The 21,331-nt window shown below is 47.8% G+C and overlaps 3 protein-coding genes across 16 annotated transcripts in view; 2 read left to right on the top strand and 1 right to left on the bottom strand.

Moving 5' to 3' along the window:
* The first annotated feature begins 1,261 nt into the window (after positions 1-1,261).
* CUNH21orf58 (chromosome unknown C21orf58 homolog) lies at positions 1,262-10,662 on the top strand. 11 transcript variants are annotated; one of them, XM_040732246.1, is made up of 8 exons: positions 1,262-1,388; positions 3,050-3,130; positions 4,126-4,162; positions 5,202-5,275; positions 5,513-5,680; positions 7,899-8,010; positions 9,047-9,162; positions 9,357-10,662. In XM_040732246.1, exons 2-8 carry the CDS (start codon positions 3,071-3,073, stop codon positions 9,612-9,614), a joined length of 825 nt encoding a protein of 274 aa, XP_040588180.1. In that variant the 5' UTR covers positions 1,262-1,388; positions 3,050-3,070; the 3' UTR covers positions 9,615-10,662. The 11 variants fall into 11 exon arrangements, 10 of the variants coding, with proteins under 10 accessions (XP_040588180.1, XP_040588179.1, XP_040588174.1 ...); XM_040732245.1 differs by lacking the exon at positions 1,262-1,388 and adding an exon at positions 2,411-2,699; XR_005871322.1 differs by lacking the exon at positions 1,262-1,388 and having other exon boundaries at positions 2,820-3,130; positions 4,485-5,275; positions 9,357-9,690; positions 10,403-10,481.
* On the bottom strand, positions 8,702-19,223 carry Ybey (ybeY metalloendoribonuclease). 4 transcript variants are annotated; one of them, XR_005871323.1, is made up of 6 exons: positions 19,128-19,222; positions 18,380-18,608; positions 16,556-16,684; positions 14,826-14,894; positions 13,269-13,469; positions 8,702-9,221 (listed from the first exon to the last, which is right to left on the bottom strand). XR_005871323.1 is itself a non-coding variant. In XM_005070733.4 (5 exons), the coding sequence occupies exons 2-5, from the start codon at positions 18,587-18,589 to the stop codon at positions 13,383-13,385; spliced, it is 495 nt and encodes a 164-aa protein (XP_005070790.3). In that variant the 5' UTR covers positions 18,590-18,608; positions 19,128-19,222; the 3' UTR covers positions 13,024-13,382. The 4 variants fall into 4 exon arrangements, 2 of the variants coding, with proteins under 2 accessions (XP_005070790.3, XP_012969371.3); XR_002382869.2 differs by lacking the exon at positions 8,702-9,221 and adding an exon at positions 12,410-12,841; XM_005070733.4 differs by lacking the exon at positions 8,702-9,221 and having other exon boundaries at positions 13,024-13,469.
* Positions 19,224-19,229: 6 nt separating this feature from the next.
* The window catches only part of LOC101832792 (minichromosome maintenance complex component 3 associated protein), a 50,557-nt gene continuing 48,455 nt past the window's right edge, over positions 19,230-21,331 (top strand). Inside the window, exons 1-2 of the mRNA XM_040732237.1 lie at positions 19,230-19,622; positions 19,981-21,297. Coding sequence (XP_040588171.1) covers positions 20,082-21,297 — 1,216 coding nt within the window. The 5' untranslated portion in view covers positions 19,230-19,622; positions 19,981-20,081. The remainder of the gene's footprint in view (positions 19,623-19,980; positions 21,298-21,331) is intronic.

The raw sequence follows: 21,331 nt of genomic DNA, 5'->3' as shown, positions 1-21,331 counted from the left end.
CCCCCCCCACAGGGTTTCTGTATAACAGCCCTAGCTGTCCTGAAATTAGCTCTGTAGGGCTGGCCTTGAACTCACAGATATCTGCCTGCTTCTACCTCCAGAGTTCTGGGATTAAAGACATTTGCCACCACTACCCAGCCCAACCTGACCTTTCTTAAGCTATTTCAGTACCTCTGGATGGTTCCGCCATAAGGAAAAAGGTGAATATCCACAAAACTCAACCATGCTGCAGCCCTACCTGGTGAAGCTAGTAGGATAACACAGCCCCCTCTATGTCTATAGTTAGGAGAGGACCTGGAAAGAAAGATGGGGTACAGGAGGACAGGTCTGAGCTTTTTCCTCCCATTTCTTCAGATAAAGCCCACTATCAATGCATTGAGTGCCTTCTTGGGTTAGATCAGTGGGTTTTGGGTACTTTCTGCTAAGTTTACCTACCCCACGCCTCCAGCTGAACATGGCTTGTTGTGGAGGTTTGAATTTCAGACAAAAGCAGAAACAAGTTCTTCCCTTAACTCATGGAGTGACACTTTACCAAGACTTGGCAGCCTTAGTGGAATCCATGCACCTAAGTGACTACAACATAAACAAAACTTCAGGAAGGCCCAGTGGTGGTGGTGCATGCCTTTAATCCCAGCACTAGGGAGGCAGAGGCAGAGGCAGAGGCAGAGGGGCAGAGGGGCAGAGGGGCAGAGGGGCAGAGGGGCAGAGGGGCAGAGGGGCAGAGAGGCAGAGAGGCAGAGGCAGGCGAATCTCTGTGAGTTCCTGGATAGCCTCCAAAGCCACAGAGAAACCCTGTCTTGAACACCCCCCCCCTAAAAAAAAAACCAATTTCAGGAGGCTTTGGAAACAAAGCCACAAAGAAGTACTCCTCCCTTACTCCTCCCTGGGCCAAATTCCAGTCTTCTTTGGCAAATGGAATCCTCTTGACTCCCAGATTCAGAACTAGGTGTTTTGTGCAAATGAGAGAGTAGGCTCCTTAGAAGAAGGGGTGTCACAAAGCTAGCAAGATCAGATTTCCCAAGAACAACTAAAGCCCTGAGTCATAACTGAATCTTGAGTCTTAGTTTTATTTTTATCCATTTACAACAGGCAGTAGGGGAGTGTGTGCCCCGTTCACCTGAGCCAACACCCGCAAAAAGTCATTTATATAGAAACATGAAGGAAGCTCTACCAGCGTCGCACTCGGATCTTATTTCAATTTATTTTTAGTATTAAAAGCTATTGAAGTGAGTTACACGGATGCTCTCACAGGCATTGGACATGGCTCCTTACCCTGTAAACATTTACTGTGCCTAGCAACTTTCTACCACAGAGGCCAGTACAGAAAAAGGACAGGCATTTTGCAATAGAGAAATGGGTTAGCTGCTTCTAAGGCCAGCGCCGCAGAGGTAAGTGGTGTTGATAGGTTGTGCCTTCAGCACCATGTCATAAGAAAGGCACTAAATCCCGGAAAGCCACAAGCCAAGCCAAACAGAGGGAAAACATCCCAGATGTCCCAACTAAGGATAGTTCCCCTTTCCCTCATAGTTCTTGTTTATGATACTCACAGCCATGCCTTGCTGTTCCTCTTAGCAATGTCTTCTGGGAAAAGAAGCTGCCGTCTCAGGGAGCCTGCTTTTGCCTTCCTTCTCTGTGTATGTCCCTTTGACTCTCCTTCAACCTGATGGAATTTCCAGAGTTAGCGGGTCCCAGGGGTGCTGGCCCCACCCCAGTTGTCTCTTAGGTTCACAGGGCTTAGTTAGACCCTGCTGTGGCCCAGCTGCATCTCCTGTTTCAAGGGGAGGCACTGACTTACATCCCATTTGGTTTAGAACCTCTGCCCCCATGTGTGACCTCCTTTTCTGTATTCTTGTCTGCACCCTCTAGGACAGTGCGCCCTCTGGCCGGGTGTCCCCTTAGGAGGTGTCCTTTATCCCTCTCTGGTCAAAGTCTCTGCCACAAAAAATTTCCTGAAGCCCTCAGGAAGCTCCTTTCCCACAGTCCTCCTACGTGTCTGGCCACACTGCATTTTTTGCTTCGAAGGTTCCATGTAAGGACAAGAACATCACAAAGGCAGTTTTTAAAAAAAGATTTATTTGCCGGGCGTTGGTGGCGCACGCCTTTAATCCCAGCACTCGGGAGGCAGAGGCAGGCAGATCTCTGTGAGTTCGAGGCCAGCCTGGTCTACAAAGTGAGTTCCAGGACAACCTCCAAAGCCACAGAGAAACCCTGTCTCGAAAAACCAAAAAAAAAAAAAAAAGATTTATTTATTTGTTATGCATACAGTGTTCTGTCTACACGTATGCCTGAAGGCCAGAAGAGGTCACCAGATCTTATTACAGATGGTTGTCAACCACCATGTGGTTGCTGGGAATTGAACTCAGGACCTCTGGAAGAGCAGCCAGTGCTCTTAACCTCTGAACCATCTCTCCAGCCACAAAGGCAGTTTTACAGGGCTGTGTACTAGAAGTGCACTTGCTGGTATGTACAGCCTGCCTCTTGACTTTGGAAAGTGCTGGAAACTAACTGGTTCTACGCTGCAGAAAGAAGCAAACAAGAAGTCATAGCTCATCATTACGAAGCCAGACTCGGGGAAGTCTTGCTCTGGAAGCAGGAACTCCTCCTGGCAGCTGGCAGAGTAACAGGGTGTCCACAGCAGTGGGTGTGGCTCTGGAGGAGACAGGGAGTCCGCCACTCATTCTTCTACACTATTTCCCGGGGTAAGTGGTGTCTGGAAGAATCTGAAGTCTGCCCCTCTGACCTCTCACCTCCCCACTGATCTGTGCCTGGCCACACCTGCTGATCAGTGTTTACAGGCAACCCATTTACTGGACACAGAGCCCAGGAAGGACTCTCAGAGGCATCCTGGCAACCCAGGACCTCCCTTCCACAGGCTAGCAACTGTCACAACTCCAGGGCAGGGCCTGGCACTGGAAACCAGGGAGGGACCAGTCAATCTCCTATTTCCTCTTCTCTTGTCCTGAGGCAACATGACCCCTGAGGGGGCTCTCTGCTGCTTGTAACCAAGGGCCAAGGCAGAGTGGGACCTCAGCCTCTTACTTCTCTTCAGGCTTTTTATACAGTTGTTAGGATGTCGGACTCCTCAATGACAGATCAGATGACCCGGCTGACGTTGCGACTCCTGGAACAGGTAAGGCAGAGCCTACCCACTGTTGTGGTCAGCCTCTGTTGATCTATTCTAGGGTACAGCCCTATAAAGCCCCTGTACTCCAGGCTCTTGTTTAAAGGGATACTCCTTACTGTGGAGAAAGAGTCCGACATGCCCAGGGAAAACCCTGGTCATGCCCAGTCTTCTCTGCCTTTTCAACCATCTATGAAATTCTGAGTGATCCATGGCCAACATGCTTGCTCTTGCCCATGGGGCCCATAGGAACTCATGCTGCCCATGGTCAACTTCTCCAGATGTTTTTCCTACATTGTTCCTCTTCTACTTACTTCCTATTAACAACCCTGAAACCCCTACCTAGTTCAGGGCCCTGGTGGCCCGGGGTACCAACTGAGAGTAGTCTCTGCAAGGGTCGCTACTCAGAAATCTGCCTGGAACAACCCTCTCAGGGCTCAGGGTCTTGGGACCCATTAAAAGTGCCCCCTTGGTGGCTGGAGAGATGGCTCAGCAGTTAAGAGCACTGACTGTTCTTCCAGAGGTCCTGAGTTCAATTCCTGGCAACCACATGGTGGCTCACAACCACCTTGAACGAGATCTGGTGCCCTCTGCTGGCATGCAGGCAGAAGGCTGTATACACAATAAATAAATAAAATATTTTAAAGAAAAGTGCCCCCTTAAGGGCCACCAGAGCATCCCTCTTGATTCCCATCAGGGTGTCCCCTTTGTATCCCAGCAGGGAAACCCATGGGGTCCACCAGTGCATCAGGATGTCCTACTTGTGTCTCATCAGCTCATCACCTCGGGGCCCCTCAGGGTCTCCCCTTTGGGTTTATAAGTAGACAGCATTCATTATGTTTGAGAACATGACCAGAATAATCCTTAAGAGATTTGAAAAGTACTTCTTTTGGGTACTGACCACTCTCAGAGCTTTTGGAATACCAGGTACACAGGCACGTGGGCAGTGCAGACTCCACTCACCCACCTGGAGTCAAGCCGCCATCACAGTTTCCTCCTCACAGATGCTGGAACAGGAACGAGAAAGCATGGACAGAGCCGGTGAGAGCTTTAAGATGCTTGGGCACACACAGGTGGGAGGGAGAACAGACCAGAAGGTGGGCAGGCAGAGCAGGCCCCGGCTTTTGTTTTCACCTGTAAACAATACAGGCATGCGCGCACGCACACACTCATGCACACGCACACACACTGGCATGCACACATGCATGCTCACATGATGTACCCTTAGCCAGCCGACTCCCTTAGGGGAAATACATCATGTAGATGAGGAAATGTAGCCACAGAGAGGTAAGATGACATACCTCAGATTGCTCAGTGCAGAAATTGTCCCAACCAACGCAGACTTGTATTGCTCTGATTCCAGGGATGGGCAGGGCTCAATCTTATCCTTCTCAGTACCTGGGACCAGAATATAGGTTTATGGACAACTGAATGAAGATCTGGGGCCACAGGAACATGCCTCAGTCTTTAGAACTTGGAGTATTCATGGCTGTGGGTAACTCTGGGAACACTGAGGGCAGCTGACCAAACATGGGAGCCTCAAATCTAGATGGAAAATGGCAAACCAGGCCACATGCTCCAGGAATCTGCACACAACCCAATGGTCACAAACGTGCCAGAGGGCATCCCAGGTAAAGCTTCCAGAGATCAAAATCCCAGCTCCAATAGGATGCCAGGGCAAGCAGACTGCTTCCAGAGCTTTCTCTGGAGTAAGATTCTCTCCTTGCAGTTGGTGAGCATGCCTGTCTTTTCCAGACACTTGGATTCAGAGCTATGGAGGCATGATTGGGCCTGTGGAGGCCTCCTGCAGTCCTGGAGTCCTGGAGCACTAAGAGAGATATGTTTATTGACTTTCAGTGCCTTTCAGCACCAACACAATCCACTGGGATGACTAACCAAGCTCTCCCCTATCTACCATAGGCCCTCCTGCCTGCCCCAGCCCTGGTCCTTCCTTCTCTGGGATGAATGTTTATGAGACACAAGCTCAGGAGGCTCCAGGCTACTCTGGATCCTAGGGTGCAGGGTGCCAGAGCCACCCGCCAGGATACACTCCTCAGTGACGTGTGCCTTCTCCACTCAGGGCAGCAGGAAAAGCCAGACCCTGCCCTGCAGAGTGCTTTGAGGAGAAGGAAGGACCTTCTGCAGAGACTCTGGGTAGGCCTGTACCCTCTGTCAAACCCGGTCCTAACTCTCCATAGACTAATTAATACATTGGCTAGGAGACTCCAACAACGCTTGTCTGTACTCCTGGGGTCAATTAGCTAATGCTTGCAAATTGGGGGTGGGTAACTGAACTGTGAGCATTCAAGAGACTAATATTCACAGCCTGTTCACCCAGTGAGGTTTGTAGGTTGGGTCAGGGCTCTCTGCTGATGGCTGTCAACCTTTTAGGAACAGCGGCTGATGGATGAGCCCTCCCCAACCCATGCCTGGAGCAGGACACATGAAAGAACTCTGGCGCCTGCCCTGAACCCGAAGGTGCCTCCGATGGATGTCTTCCCTGCTGCCTCCCCATCTTTGCCCCCACCCCAGGAGCCACCAAGGATCATCCAGCACCCGGTAGGACTCTTGGGTAACAGCAACTTCTGGTGGGGAAGGAGAGTCAGAACTGAGACTTCATAGCAATGCAGAAGTGCACTGTGTTTCCAGTCGTCCATCCAACCAGGGGGTCCAGAGATGTTTCTCTCTTCCGACTCCAGGAAGGGAGGCCAAGGACTCTTGTCATCCCTTTTCCAGGAGGTCCCAGCAGGGTGCCAGTGCTCTGGAGAGGTTCAGTCTGCTAAAAGCCAACAGCAGCTTCATTTGCTGCCCATGGCACCATGAGTCATCTGGGGAAATAGAGGGAGAGCTGGCTTCGGGATGGCCACCTCTCAAGACGGACTCAGCCTATAAGACCAACCTAGCGGCTGCATTGGAAGGATTAGGGGAGTTTAGCACCAGTGGGCCCTAAATTCAGAGACACACAACCCTTTAATCCTTCACAGTGACCAGGGATGTTTAAGACCCTGGCTTAAGGACAGAGTGACAAAAAACAGAGCATACCATTCGGAGAGCTTTACGTGGCGTGGCCTACACACAGCATTCTGAGTCACAAGCAACCAACCGACTTCTTGAGTAAATAATATATACATATATATTTACAATTGTACGTATTATTAGTGTGTGTGTGCGCGTGTGATACACATATGGGACACATGTACCACAGTGCATATGTGGATGTCAGAGAGCAATACTGTGAAATAGGTTCTGCCCTTCCTCTGTCACATGGGTTCTGGGGATGATAGCCAAGTTGCTAAGCCCCTTGGTGAATACCTTTATCTGCTAAGCATCTCAATGGCTCAGAAAGAGTGTTATTAAACAGAGGAGTTAGGAGGTCCAGGTGAGGCTTTGCTTGGGATTCAGTATGAGGGAATGCAGGCATGGGGAGAATAGGCACAAGAGAAAACCATGTTCCGACCATGGTGGTGACCTGGAGACAGCTGCCCTATGGGCAGGAGAACTGGCAGCAGCACTTAGCAGAGGGAATGGATCCGCAGCGCCCCCTGTGTGAAGAGCTGGATGCACCCAGTTTCCAGATGGTCCAGCCTGCGTTTCTACCTGCTGTCAGGACCATTGTGTTTGCTGTTAAGACAGGGTCAGTCTCACTATCTATCCCTGGCTGGCCCTACTACATAGACCATGCCTCCAGCCCCTGTCTCCTGAGTGCTGAGATTAAAACCATGCACCACAACCTGGCTGGTTTCATGCTCTTATGTGTTGGCAGAGAAATGTAGGAAAAATACCTTGTAACACAGGAAGACGCACTTTGATTTTCATGAAATAGTACTGATAAGAACTCACGTTGACATCTGTCTGTGGCTGTTCTCATTTTTAACAACTGAGCCCATGTGGCCCATGAGACCTCCCTCACTACATCTCTGGGGGAGAAAGCTCCTGAGTGTGGTCTAGGCCACTGACTCTGAGAATAAAAAGAAGTGGCAAGTTCCCTTGAGACTCATAAGGGATTAAACAAGTCTCTGGTGTTTGCTTGAAATCGCTGCACATTTACTTCACTCAAAAGAAACCAGAGGCTATCTGTGCACAAGGTCTATTTATGCCCTGCTCCATATGGGAGAGCTGTAGTAAGCAGCAAAGTTGGTAATGGCGCTACAACAGACAAGCCCCTGGAAGAGACTTGTGAACACCTCAGACTCCCTCCACCAGGAAATTCCACTCTACTCCTGCATACAAGTTAAAAGACTGAACACATCAATTATTAAATCTATTTTTAAAGCAAAATTAACCCCACAGTAACTACCTTCCTGAAGGTAGGAGATAGGAGAAACATTAAAAATATCTGTACATGCTGGATGCGGTAGTATATACTTACATCCCATACTCTGGGGTCAGAGGCAGAAGGACCACCACAAGCTCAAGGCTAGTTTGGCTACATAGTGAGTTCTATGCCAGTCAGAGCTACACAGGGAGACCTCATCTCAAAAAGAAAACAAAACTAAGTCCTAATGATAACCAGATGCAAGAAATTTTCTATTCAATTGTTTATTTAACTTAGTGTTAATCATTTAAATCTCTTTTCAGATGGATGATGACGGAGGGATGGGTGAATGGGTGGATGGATGGGTAGGTGGATAGGCAGGAGGACAGACGGATGGATGGGATGTGTGGATGGACAAATGACTGGGTGGATAGATGGATGGATAGTTAACTGCACATGGATGGATGGAGGATACTTGTGAAGACTGTACATTCAGATAGCTAACCAACTGGCCTTTCTTAGGTCCCCCAGCCTCCTGCCACCATCATTCAGCAGCTCCCCCAGCAGCCACTGATTGCACAGATTTCTCCTCCCCAGGCCTTTCCCACTCAAAGATCTGGAAGCATCAAGGAAGGTGTGTATGTGTTCTAGATTGCTATTACTTTAGGTTTGTGAAACTACACCCTGAAAGGGAAAGTATTTTTGTAAGTAGGTGTTAGGTGACACTTTTCCTGGTGAGATTCAACATAAACATCTATTTACCCCAGATAGAGAACCAGTAACAGACAAAAATAACAGTACCACTAAAGTCCAGCCTCGTGAGCCAATGAGTCTATCAGGGTTACGTACAGAAACAAGGGCAACTAAAAGGTAGCTGGATGACTAAAAGTCCACCCCAGGATAGGTAGTGACTTGTGAAAGCTGGAATCTCAGAGCTCTGCCCCAGTCAGTAGGTCAAAGAGTCTTTTCCAGGCAGCTTGGCTGGTCGGAATCCCTCAGCAGTCCTTACTGCTTATATAATTGTGGAAGGCGGGGCTTTGTGTATCTGGTAGGTTTCAAAGACTTCCTGAGACTTATGAGTTGTTTGTGTTCTGTCTCTGTGAGGCTCCAATCTGTTGGAGGATTGTTTGAATTATCAGAGAACTAGATGCCCTGTCCAGAGACGGGGGCTGTAGAAGCAGATGAGAAATGGCTTCTCTGGGCATTCCTTAACCACTTCACAAGGTTGCTGAAGAATGCTGACTGTTTAGCATTCCGGGTCGGAGTCCAACCTCACCTGAGCCCAGACTGTCATTTTGGGGTGTTGAGAACAGACACTTGCTAAGTCATTTTGAAAAAGGATTTTTATTTTGTGTACAAGTATTTTGCCTGCATGTATCAGTGTGTACCATGCTCATGTGTTGCTCTCAGAGGCCAGAAGAGGGCATCGGGTCCCCTGGAACTGGAATTACAGATGGTTGTTAGCAGTCCATGGAATCAATCCCAGGTCCTCTGAAAGAACAGCCACTGAGTCATCTCTCCAGCCACGTGTTTTATTTTCAATTGTATTTATTTAGCCATGGGGGTGGGGGCGTACACACACACCACCCTGCACTAGTGGAGGCCAAAGGATAAGCCGGGCACCTTACCCTGGTGACAGCCAACATGAGTAAGACCTGATCTCCTTTCAGACATGGTGGAGATGATGCTGATGCAGAATGCACAGATGCACCAGATCCTCATGCAGAACATGATGCTCAAAGCCCTGCCTCCTGGGCCCACGGGGCCACATGCTGCTACCCTCCAGGTAGGTTTGGATGCTGAGATTTAGCCACTGGCTGGGGATGGGGTGGTGCTCCCGGGTACCTGTGCAAGGGTTTAAAAAAAAACCCTGGCTTGTGGGTATGTCCTTCTGCATGAGGAACAGGTGATGTAGCTGGGGCACGGAGAACTTAAGCCCAGGTTGTATTCCCATCACGTTCTGCTGCCCTTTCCCCCAAGCTGGGCCCAGACATAAGGAAAGGATGCTGCCGTCCTGACCTGGCTATGCACTCTGCCAGGACCAACGATGGCCACACCATGGAGTCTTGCGAGCTGAGAAACAGAAGCCACCCCCAGTGCACCACCATCACCACTACGCACCCCCCACCCAGCTGCAGGCCGCCTCCACATCTGGCGCCCCTTCGGGATATTCTGTGTGGCCTCCAGTGGTTGCAGCTACTGCCCTGCCACAGGTGGCCAGCTTCTTGCCCACTGTGAGCCACCTGACTGAGCCAACTACTTCCCATCCCAGCTACCCTTAGCACAGAAGTCTAGAGCTGGTGTCTTGCAGCAGGTAAGTGGAAAGATGGACCTGGTCACCTCTCCTCAATGCATGCCAAAGAGCACATGCACCCTGTCATTAGGCCAACGCACTGTGGCTGATTTGAAGAAGCCAGAAAAAAAAACATCAGTTGCAGGTCTCAGCCCCTGTTGCCAGGTCACGTGGAGCCATGCCGCCCCCTGGGAAAGCTGTTCTTCACCTCAGCCCAGGTCCTGAGGCATCCCCCTTTTGACACCCTTGGTCTTCCTCTAGGGCCGCACTAGAAACAGTGCTGCCTTTCCAGGTGTGTCAGGCCATTGACCTAGCTCAAGGAGTATCATGGTCTTCAGCCTTGATTACTGTCCAGGGCCATCTGGGAAAGCTAGGAAACTGATGCCTCACCCAGGTGAAACACCAGCATTTTATTATGAAAGACTTGAAAGAAAAACAATTATCAGACTTAATCATTACAGCCACATACACATTTTAACATTCCTATGGAAGGCTGGAATAAGAGTCAAATTGAGGCTGGAGATATAGCTTGGTGGTAGACAGTTTGTTGGACATGTGTGAGGACCTGTGTTACGCCCTTGATGTGCTATACATGCCCATACACAAAGCAAGAGAAAGTGAAATATAGTAACTGAGGAAGACCTGATTGTCAGGCCTAGAATGATCACTTCATCCTAATGTGAAGGAAGCAAGCTGAAGAATGTATGATGTGATTTCTTTATTTTCTTTTCAGTTTTTCGAGACAGGGTTCCTCTGTGTAGCAGCTCTGGCTGTTCTGGAACTCACTCTGTAGATCAGGCTGACCTCAAACTTAAGAGATCTGCCTGCCTGTCCCTCCCAAGCACTGAAATTAAAGGTGTGTGCCACCACTGCCTCGCTGTGATTTCTTTTACAATATAGAGGGCCAACAAGATTTCTCAGCAAGTAAAGGTGCTTGCTGTGAAGTCTGAAACTTAGCTTTATCCTCAGGACATGGTGGGTGGATGGGGGACAAGGACGGACTTCTGTGGTTGTCCCTCGGGCCTCCACTACTGCATTGGGTTGTGCCTACACCCCACGCCTGGCCCGTGGAGAGTGGATGGTTGTTTTCCTGTGCCCCGGGCCTGTCAGTTTTCTTTTCATATATGTGTGCATGCTTCCTTGGTTTTCTGATGTCTTTTTTGCTGTTTTGGTAAAATTGATTTTCTTTTGGGTTTTGGTTTTGTTGTTGCTTCGTTTTTTGACAACAAACTTACAGTTCTGTTTTAGCTTGCCTGCTGCTCAGGTTTCGGGCATGTTGAGACAGTCTTACTATGTAGGCCTGGCTGGCCACATACTACGTAGACCAGGATGACCTTGAACTCAAATTCAATGAGCTCCACCTGCCTCTGACTTCTGAGTGCTGAGACTAAAGCTATGGCTAGCTTTATAACCATGCCTGGTTTCCTTGTTTTAACGGCTTTTGTTTTTTTGAGACAAGGTCTATTATGTAGCTCTGGCTGTTCTGGAACTCACTCTGTAGATTAGGCTAGTCTACCCTCACAAGGATCCACCCTCCTCTGCCTCCTGAGTGCCACCACACCTGGCTCAATGTTTTTTTTGTTTTTTGTTTTTTTGGTTTTTCGAGACAGGGTTTCTCTGTGGCTTTGGAAGCTGTCCTGGAACTCACTTTGTAGACTAGGCTGGCCTCTAACTCACAGAGATCCGCTTGCCTCTGCCTCCCAAGTGCTGGGATTAAAGGCGTGCGCCACCAACGCCCGGCTCTCAATGTTTTGTTTTTAAAGATGTATGATTTTGTGATACTGGATTGTACCCAGGGTGTTGAGCACACTAGCAAAGTACTCTTCCATTAAGTTAACATCCATGGTGCTTTTACCACTTTGAGACAACATTTCACTGAGTTGCTCAAGTTGGCCTCAAACTTGTATTCTCCTGCCTCAGCCTCTCTAGGAGTTGGGATTTCTGGAGTGCTACATTCCACCTGCCTCCACAGATGCTATTTTCAAGGATTATACAAAGCTTTCATTTGCTTGAGGTTCCTTTTTTTCATTTGCTATGTTCCTCACAAAAAAGCTGGTCCCTGTTTTTGAATCCTTGGAATCCTACAGGTCAGAGGCAAGATGATTCAGAGCTGCCAGTTATCCCTGTGTGTACCTTCCCTGTGACTGACCTGGCTTCCATACTGTTAAGACAGTGATGTGACAAAAAAACAAAACAAACAAACAAACAAACAAAAACCCCCTCACCAAACCAAACCAGAAATACCAAACAGAGAAGAAAAAGGAAAATAGAAAACCAAGCAACACAGAAGCAGTTACTATCCAAAGATGAGGAGCCAATTAGATGACCAGGAAGGAGGAAATGGGCTGGCATAGGTATGTGAGTGTAGACACGGCAGAAAACTCTATGTAGGCACGAGGTTATTGGCTGCATTCTGGGAAGATGAGTGATCCGGACTTGCATAGGCATTCAGCGTGTCCAGTAGAGTTGAACTTCAAGTTGATCAGAATTCCATGCTCCAGGGCTTGGGCAGAATTATCATGCCTCTAACAGCCAATAGCAAGAACCCCAGTAGCAGGGCCACAAGGGCCAACAAGATGTCAGGGGGATGACTCAGAAGGTAAACCTTTCTGTCAAGCCTGACAACCTGACTTCAACCTCTCGGACTCACATCACAGAAGGAGAAGAGAGCCATCTCCCCCAGTTGTCTTCTAACCTACACATGCATGTTGTGGAGGTTGTTCATCCATACATATATGCATCCATCTAATAAGCAAAGTTTAATTTAAAACAACAACGACATAAGGGATTGGAAATGGCCTCCAGGCGACAGCATTTGTACGTCAGTGGGATTCTTATTTTTTTATTTTTTTTATTTTTTGGTTTTTCGAGACAGGGTTTCTCTGTGGCTTTGGAGGCTGTCCTGGAACTCGCTTTGTAGACCAGGCTGGCCTCGAACTCACAGAGATCCGCCTGCCTCTGCCTCCCGAGTGCTGGGATTAAAGGCGTGCGCCACCAACGCCCGGCTCCGTCAGTGGGCTTCTTACGGTGTCCATAGCCAACGGCTTAAGAAAAGCGAGAGCACAAGGCAGCTCTTAGGAGCAGAGCAAGCAAAGTTCCGGTCACGGAGTCCCTGATGGCTGAGGTGGGAACCTTGCCCTTTGAGTCTGCTTCTCTGCAGGTGCCCGGCCTCCTAGGAAGAATAGACTTCAGTGTTCTGAGGTGGGTTCCACTTCAGGGAGACAGGGCAGTCCATCCAAACTCTACAGTTAGAAACCCACTCTCTCTCTCTCTCTCTCTCTCTCTCTCTCTCTCTCTCTCTCTCTCTCTCTCTCTCTTTTTTTTTTGGTTTTTCGAGACAGGGTTTTTCTGTATTGTCTTGGAGGCTGTCCTGGAACTCGCTTTGTAGACCAGGCTGGCCTCGAACTCACAGAGATGCACCTGCCTCTGCCTCCCGAGTGCTGGGATTAAAGGCGTGTGCCACCAATGCCCGGCTTACATGTTTCTTCTCTTAGGAATGGCCTAGAACTACTGTTTACAGTAATCAAGACAGCCTTCTAAGCAGAGCAAGAGCCAGCCAGACACCTCTTTGGCACTTTCTGAAGTCAATTTCCACTCACGGAATTAAGCTTTAGTGTGGGCTGATGCCATCCAGGACAGCATCACCAACAGAGATCCGCTCTGGAGGGACAGGACTCTGTCCATCAACGTCTCTATCTCGGGGCATCGAGGCATTAGTAGAGGTCCCTGCTCAGGGGGTGGAGCCTAGATCCGGTGTAGCGATTTAGTTCCTCCAGGACCAGCTTCTCCTGGTTGTACATCTGAAACACAGCAGCACACAAGCTGACAAGAGGGCACTCCTGGGACCCTTGACCCCAGTCAGACTCCTCCCAGACTTCACCTCCTGCACAAACTCAGCTCTGCACAAGTCTAAGGGCAGTACCTGAGCAGATACTGAAGGAGCTATGGGAGGACAGGAGGTACAAAGGAGTAAGGACATCAGAGAGTGGGTCTTCAAATAATGGGGGGGAAGCCTGGATACCCAAGGGGACCAGGAAAGTGTGGAGCAGCCAGAAAGTGGGCATAGAAAGGGCTGGGAATCTACTTTTAATTGAAGAAAAAAAAAGTTCATTCATGGGAGCTGGAGAGAGAGCTTAGCAGTTAAGAGCACTTACTGCTCTTATAGATTCCCTGAGTTTGGCTCCCAGCATCCACATCAGGTAACTCACAACCACTGTAACTCCAGTTCCAGGATATCAGCTCCCTCTTCTGGCCCCTGCAGGTACCTGCACACATAAGGTGCACATAAACTCATACACATAAACAGAAAACATTAAAAAAAAAAAGTTTGTTCTGAGCAATAGACTTTCCTTACAGACAGAACCTAAGCCCATTAGACACCATAGTGGGCTTTATAAATGTGGTACCCATCGGTCTTTAGAAAACAAGAACCACTGTTTCACATTACTTGTTGCCAAATGGCCGGTTTTGGGGTTTTTTGCTTTTTGTTTACGTTGGGTTCTAAACATTAAGTATCTCTTGACCACCCCCATCAATAATAGCTAATGGGGGCCCAATAATAGCTAATGGGGGCCGGAGAGATGGCTCAGAGGTTAAGAGCACTGGCTGTTCTTCCAGAGGTCCTGAGTTCAATTCCCAGGAACCACATGGTGGCTCACAGCCATCTGTAATGAAATCTGGTGCCTTCTTCTGACCTGTAGGCATACACACAGGCAGAACACTGTATAGATGATAAATCTTGAAAAAAAACAAAAAACAAAAACAGCTACACTTCAGGGAATTTAACTTTTAATCTGTCTGTCCAGGTGCCTTTCAGCAGTGAACTATACAAGTATCATGAGGAGTCTTTTTTTTTTTTTTTTTCTGCTTTTCAAGACAAGATTTGTCTTTGTAGCCCTGGCTGTCCTGGAACCACTTTCTAGACCAGGCTGGCCTTGAACTCAGAGATCTGTCTGCCTCTGGCCCTCTCCCCGAGTGCTGGGATTAAAGGTGTACACCACTACTGCCTGGCTCCTACCTCATCTTTTTAGGCCGGATATTGGAGGCCATAGTTCCTGCCACTTGCCATGGGGTACACGGCAAGTAACCCAGGGGTTGGGGTTACATCTGTGGGAAGCACACAGCCCCTTGCACAGGTGCACAGGTATTTTTCCTACCTTTTGCCACTCAGCCTCGGAGTTGTGGGTGAAGCCCAGAAGGTGACAGAGTCCATGGGTGGCTGTCACCTGTTGGAGTAAATGAGAAGTCAACTCATGGGATGATCTACCAGAAAGCTGCCCTTCAGGGTCATGGACTACCCCTGTGGGTCTGAGTTGTCCTATGCCAGAACACTGGGGCAGGACATGCATTTGCTTCATTGTGCAGAAGTTAAAACACCTCGGTTCACTCCTGCCTAGGCAAGTGCTCACCATTGGCCTCCATTCCAACCTCAGTCCACTCCTGTCTAAAATGCAACATTTCAGGCTGGAGAGGTGGCTCAGAGGTTAAGCACACTGGTTGTTCTTCCAGAGGTCCTGAGTTCATTTCCCAGAAACCACATGGTAGCTTACATGCTGGCCTGCCGGCAACACTATATACATGACAAGTAAATCTTAAAGAAGAATTAAGATAAAATAAAATGGAACATTTCCCACAGGTCACTTAATTATGTGGAGCAATACTGCAACTGGGCACAGGTAAAGAGAGTTGCCTGTCTCTGGTAGGGCATAATCGGAAATCCAATTAGAATTAAGCAGGAGGGAAGGGTGGCCCATGATTGTAATTTCAGATCTTTAAGGCTGAGGGGAAGTATTGACTGAACCAAAAAGGTCAAGATGAGCCTGGGCAATGTAGTGACTGTACATCTTTTCACTTATTTATTTATTATTTTATAATTGTTCATATGTGTCTGTGCATGTACAAGTTAGTACAAATGACCTGGGAGGCCAGAAGAAGAGATTGGATTCCTTGGTGCTGGAGTTACAGGCAGCTATGAAACACCCCATGGGTGCTGGGACTAGAACTCAGATCCTCCGGAAGAACAGTGCGTCATATTAACCACTGAGCCATGCCTCTATCCTAAGCCTACATCTTTAAAAACAGAAAAAGTTAAGCAGAAAAGAGAGGGTAAATACAAGGAAAGGGAAGGGGGAGCAGGGCTGACAATGGCTAATCTAAGAGTAATACACCAGCACCCGTGGACACTAGTGTTAATCTAAGAGTAATACACCTGTGAACACTAGTGCTAATCTAAGAGTAATACACCTGCACCCGTGGACACTAGTGCTAATCTAAGAGTAATACACCCGTGGACACTAGTGCTAATCTAAGAGTAACACACCCGTGGACACTAGTGCTAATCTAAGAGTAATACACCCGCACCCGTGGACACTAGTGTTAATCTAAGAGTAATACACCTGTGGACACTAGTGCTAATCTAAGAGTAATACACCTGTGGACACTAGTGCTAATCTAAGAGTAACACACCTGCACCCGTGGACACTAGTGCTAATCTAAGAGTAATACACCTGCGGACACTAGTGCTAATCTAAGAGTAATACACCTGCGGACACTAGTGCTTTTCTAAGAGTAACACACCCGTGGACACTAGTGCTAATCTAAGAGTAACACACCCGTGGACACTAGTGCTAATCTAAGAGTAACACACCCGTGGACACTAGTGCTAATCTAAGAGTAACACACCCGTGGACACTAGTGCTAATCTAAGGGTAATACACCTGTGGACACTAGTGCTAATCTAAGAGTAACACACCCGTGGACACTAGTGCTAATCTAAGAGTAATACACCTGCACCTGTGGACACTAGCGTGCACACAGGAGTCTCCTCAACTTTCTCTATGGCTTGAGTTCTGTTAGCGAGTATATGTAGTTTTGCAGCCTCACTTACCGTCAGGATGTCATAGTAATCTTCATTTTCTTTGCACTGCTGGAAGATATACTCCACTCCTAAGAAAACATCTCCCAAATTATAATCATCTGACGAGTATGGCTGAGGAAAGTCCCCTGCTTTCAGATTCTGAAAATGAGGAAACAAAGTTGGAGGCCTTTCAACAGTAGTCCCACGACAGGGGCTTGGCTCACCTGTCAAGCAGAGGACACAGGACTCTTGACCACAGGATGCTAAAACCACATGATGGAGGCTAAGTACCATCAAGGAGTCCCAGGGGGTGGACTGCACAGTATCACACACGATGACCCTCACATGCTTTGATCTCATCAAATTGTTTTTTATTAGTGAGTATATGTAGTTATATGTAGCTTTGCATCTCTACCTGAGTATATGTAGCTCTTTTATCCCTACCAAAATAAGTCACATTCTATAGTTAACTTGGCATATGGACACAATTTCATTCTTTCCCACTTGCCTGCCTCCATTTTTTTCTTTTACTGTTATCAATAAGGTGAACATTCAGACATATATTACACTGTACCTTCTTCATTCTGTGGATTTATTTCTGTAGGTGTGACACCGGTAGATTATGACATATATACAATGTAAGTCTTATGAAGCACTGTTTATTATCAATTTACTTTCAAAAAGGATTTCCAATTTATGCTGCCCACAGTGGGTGAAGGTGTTTACATAATGTAGCTACTTGTAGCTATCACAAGATAATTTGCTGGAAATGTTTACCAGTTTTTACTTTTCATTTTTCTATCCGAGTATTCACTACCGAGGTAAGCTTAAAATTGCAGAGGCCCAATTTGAATTCCCTGATAGCACAGAGGGAGGGAGGCTGGTCCCTGAATAGAGCAACTGTGATGCTTAGGGATAGTCATACTTAATGGGCATGGGTCGTATCCCTTTACTTCTTTTGTTTTTACTTGCTTATTTCTGAGATAGGGGCTTGTGATGGCTGTTCTTGGTTGCCAACTTGACTATATCTGGACTGAAGTATAATCCAGAAATGGAGGACACACCTGTCATCCAGATCTTGAAGCTGGAAGACACACAGTTATGACCCAGATCTCAAGATGGGAAGACATACCTTTAATCTGGGCCAAACCTTCTGCTGGAAGCCTGTGCAAGGACATGGAAGGAAGGGCTTGTTCCTCTTTGCCTGCCTGCTTGCCTCACCTTGTCAGCACACACATTTCTTAGTTGTCATTGGCGCCTTCTTCGAGATTCCAGCATATACAAAAGACTATTGGAGACACCCAGCCTTGTGGGCAACCACTAGATCCTTGGACTTTCCATTTACAGCTAGTCACTGTTGGGTTAGTTTGACTGTAGCATGTAAGTCATGCTAATAAATTCCCTTATATACATTCATTCCATAAATTCTGTGACTCCAGAGAACCCAGATTAATACTTTTTTTTTTTTTTTTTTTTTGAGACAGGGTTTCTCTGTATTGTTTAGGAGGCTGTCCTGGAACTCTCTGTAGACCAGGTTTGCCTTGAATTCAGAGACCCACCTACCTCTGCCTCCTAAGTGCTGGGATTAAAGGCATGGGCCATCACTGCCTGGTTCAGATTAAGGGTTTATTATATGGCCCTGTCTGGCCTTGAACTAACCAAGTAGACCAAGGCTGGCCCTGAACTCACAAAGGTGTGATTGCCTCTGCATCCTAAATAGATGGGATTAATGGCCAGACATCAATGCATTTCCAAAAAAATCCCCAAATCAAAGATAACCATATCTGTATTATAACCCATAGGAACTATTCTGGAAGAAAGGTAGGCTGCATATGAGGAACATATTCTTTTTACCTCATGAAATGGGAAAGAAAGCACGTCAGTGGGGACGTTTTTCTTCCTGTAGATCCTATTAATGTGCTGAATACTCTTGTTGTCGACACAGATAATGCCCAGGTCAAAATTCTTCACTCCTAAAATACCCCGGACCATATCCATCTTCCTGCGAAGCGGCACTCTTCTGATGGGGACCACCCGCTGCAGATTTTTAATCACCAAACTCATTTTGGGAAGAACAACCAGCCTTAAAAAAATAAAGTTAAAAAAAAAAAGACCCATCAGTACTAGGAAGTGGTAAGTTATGTAAAAATACATATAAAACAACTTTAGTCCAGGGCTGTGGTGGTGCAAGCCTTTAATCTCAGCACTCAGGAGGCAGAGGCAAGTTGATTTCTAAGTTCGAGGCCAGCCTGGTCTACAGAGCAAGTTCCAGGACAACCAGGGTAACACAAAGAAACTCTGTCTGGAAAAAAATCAATCAATAAACAAACCAAACAAACAAAAACTTTATTTGGTGGAATTTATCGTCAATTCCAAGGGATTTTACATTTACCATAGGAAGCTGAATACGGGTAGACAGGGCACAGTGTGCGGAATAAAGTGGCTTGGGGCGGCTGCTATGGTGTAGGACTAGATAAGAGTGAGCGTAGGTGAAAAGATGGGGTCTCTGTAGGTCCCAGTTCTCTCGGACACTCAGGCGGGTGGATCCAAGCACGAACATGGTACTTCTACGCCACCCAAGGAGAAATCGCTGCACACTTACCGAAACAGGTGGAGTGGGAAGCCAGGAAGCAGGCAAGTTGCCCGCCGGAAGATCAATAGCAGCACGCCCCATAAACCGGAAGCCGGATGCGGAGGCCCGGAAGTCGGTCCGACGAATTTGATGTCCGCCGCATACATCTAAGGGCCGTCCCCCGTGGCCTGTGTGGTACAGTGTGGTGCGCCCGGTGGCGGCCGGATGTTGACTGTGAATGAGCATCGGCGCCCGCGACAGGGCGAGGTCTGGCGGAACCGTCCCTGCGGCGTCCTTCGCTGTTCACTGCGTTCCTATCGAGTTGCCAAAGGCCTGGCTTCGCCATCTTCTCCCGAAGTGCTGTGTCGACCCTACGGCCTGTTTCCTAAGAGCTGCCAGCGTAGGGCAAGGCATCTCAAGTCCGAGTTCCTGGGAGAAAAATGAGATGGTAGGAAATCAAAACCAGTGACATTTTAACAGTATTACGTTGTAATTCTCTGGCCTTGGAGATCGCAAGACTCTGGCGTAAGTGATGCTTTTCCGTCTTATTATTGGGGTTTTTAGCTGGTGGGGCACACCTGGGATCCCAGCAGTAGGGAGGCTAAGGCAGGAGAAAGGAACGCAATGCTGTGCTTTCGTGGATAGTAAGTTTAAGGCAAGCCTGGGCTAAGTGAGACCTTGCCGTAAAAAAACCACAAACCTTTAAACCTCCATCACAAAGTAGCTTGTTTGTACTCTCTTACCCTGTGTCCAAAACACGAAAAACCTGTGAGTTCTGTGAGTAGTCGGCCCATTGTGCGCTTACTTAAATTGTCCTTAGAGTATCCGTGGTTTAAGACTTGTGCCAAACTACGCTGGGATGTTCTGAACTTTTGTTTTTCAGGTTATCCTGAGGATGAAGGAGAGCTTCCCCAAGCAACTGGCAGTTTAAAGAAGGGGACTAGTTGTTTACAGATCGTATTTATTGCCTTCAAATAATTGAAAATGAACCCTGTGAACCCCTTCGGTGGGCAGCAGCCCAGTGCTTTTGCAGTATCTTCTAGTACCACAGGAACATACCAGACTAAGTCACCATTTCGGTTTGGCCAGCCTTCCCTTTTTGGGCAAAGCAACACACTGGGCAAGAGCCTTGGATTTTCCCAGGCATCAAACTTTGCAGCGCCCGCTGGAGTAAGTCATTCTTCCTCATTGCCAACGTTTGGAGTCGCTCAGACCTCGAGTGCTGGACTGTTTGCTAGTCTTGAACCCACACCTTCTTTTGCAGCTACGTCTGGGCCCTTAAGTTCATCTGTGCCAGGAAATACAGGATTTAGTTTTAAATCACCCACTAATATTGGGGTTTTCCCAAGTGGCTCTACTTTTGGGCCAGAAACTGGAGAAGTAGCAAGCTCTGGTTTTAGGAAAACGGAATTCAAGTTTAAGCCTGTGGAAAATGCACTGTTCAGACCAATACTGGGGGCTGAGTCAGAGCCAGAGAAAACCCAGAGCCAAATTGCGTCTGGATTTTTCACATTTCCCCATCCCGTCAGTAGTGGATCTGGAGGCCTGACCCCTTTTTCTTTTTCTCAGGTGACAAATAGTTCAGTGACCAGTTCAAATTTTGTCTTTTCAAAACCAGCTAGTAGTAATACGACATCTGTCCTTACCCCTGCTTTGTCTAACCAAAATGTAGAGGAAGAGAAGAGGGGACCTAAGTCAGTGTTTGGGAGTTCAAATAGTAGTTTTACTACTTTCCCCATACCAGCATCTGGATCTTTGGGGGAGCCCTTCTCAGGCAACAAAACAGGCATCCGTCAAGGATGTGAGGAAGCCATTTCTCTGGCGGAGCCGCTCCCTACCCCCATGAAGGGACTAAAAAGGAAAGAGGACCAGGAACGCTCCCCAAGGAGACACTGCCACGAAGCAGCAGAAGACTCGGACCCCCTGTCCCGGGGCGACCATCCTCCAGATAAACGACCCGTTCGCCTAAATAGACCCCGGGGAGGCACTTTGTTTGGTCGGACCATACAGGATGTCTTCAAAAGCAATAAAGAAGTAGGCCGCCTGGGCAGCAAGGAATCTAAAAAGGAAAGTGGCTTTGTGGAATCCGGGGAAAGTGACCACATGGCCATCCCAGGAGGAGGCCAGTCTACCCTGGCACCTTCCCGGCTTCCAGCTGTGACTAAAGAAGAAGAAACAGAAAGCAGAGATGAAAAAGAAGGTGAGTTCTAGCACAACCAGGATACTTTGCTGCC

This window comes from Mesocricetus auratus, unplaced genomic scaffold (genome assembly GCF_017639785.1).
Source record: "Mesocricetus auratus isolate SY011 unplaced genomic scaffold, BCM_Maur_2.0 Super-Scaffold_100027, whole genome shotgun sequence".
NCBI lineage: Eukaryota > Metazoa > Chordata > Mammalia > Rodentia > Cricetidae > Mesocricetus > Mesocricetus auratus.
This window is presented reverse-complemented; position numbering and strand designations above follow the sequence as displayed.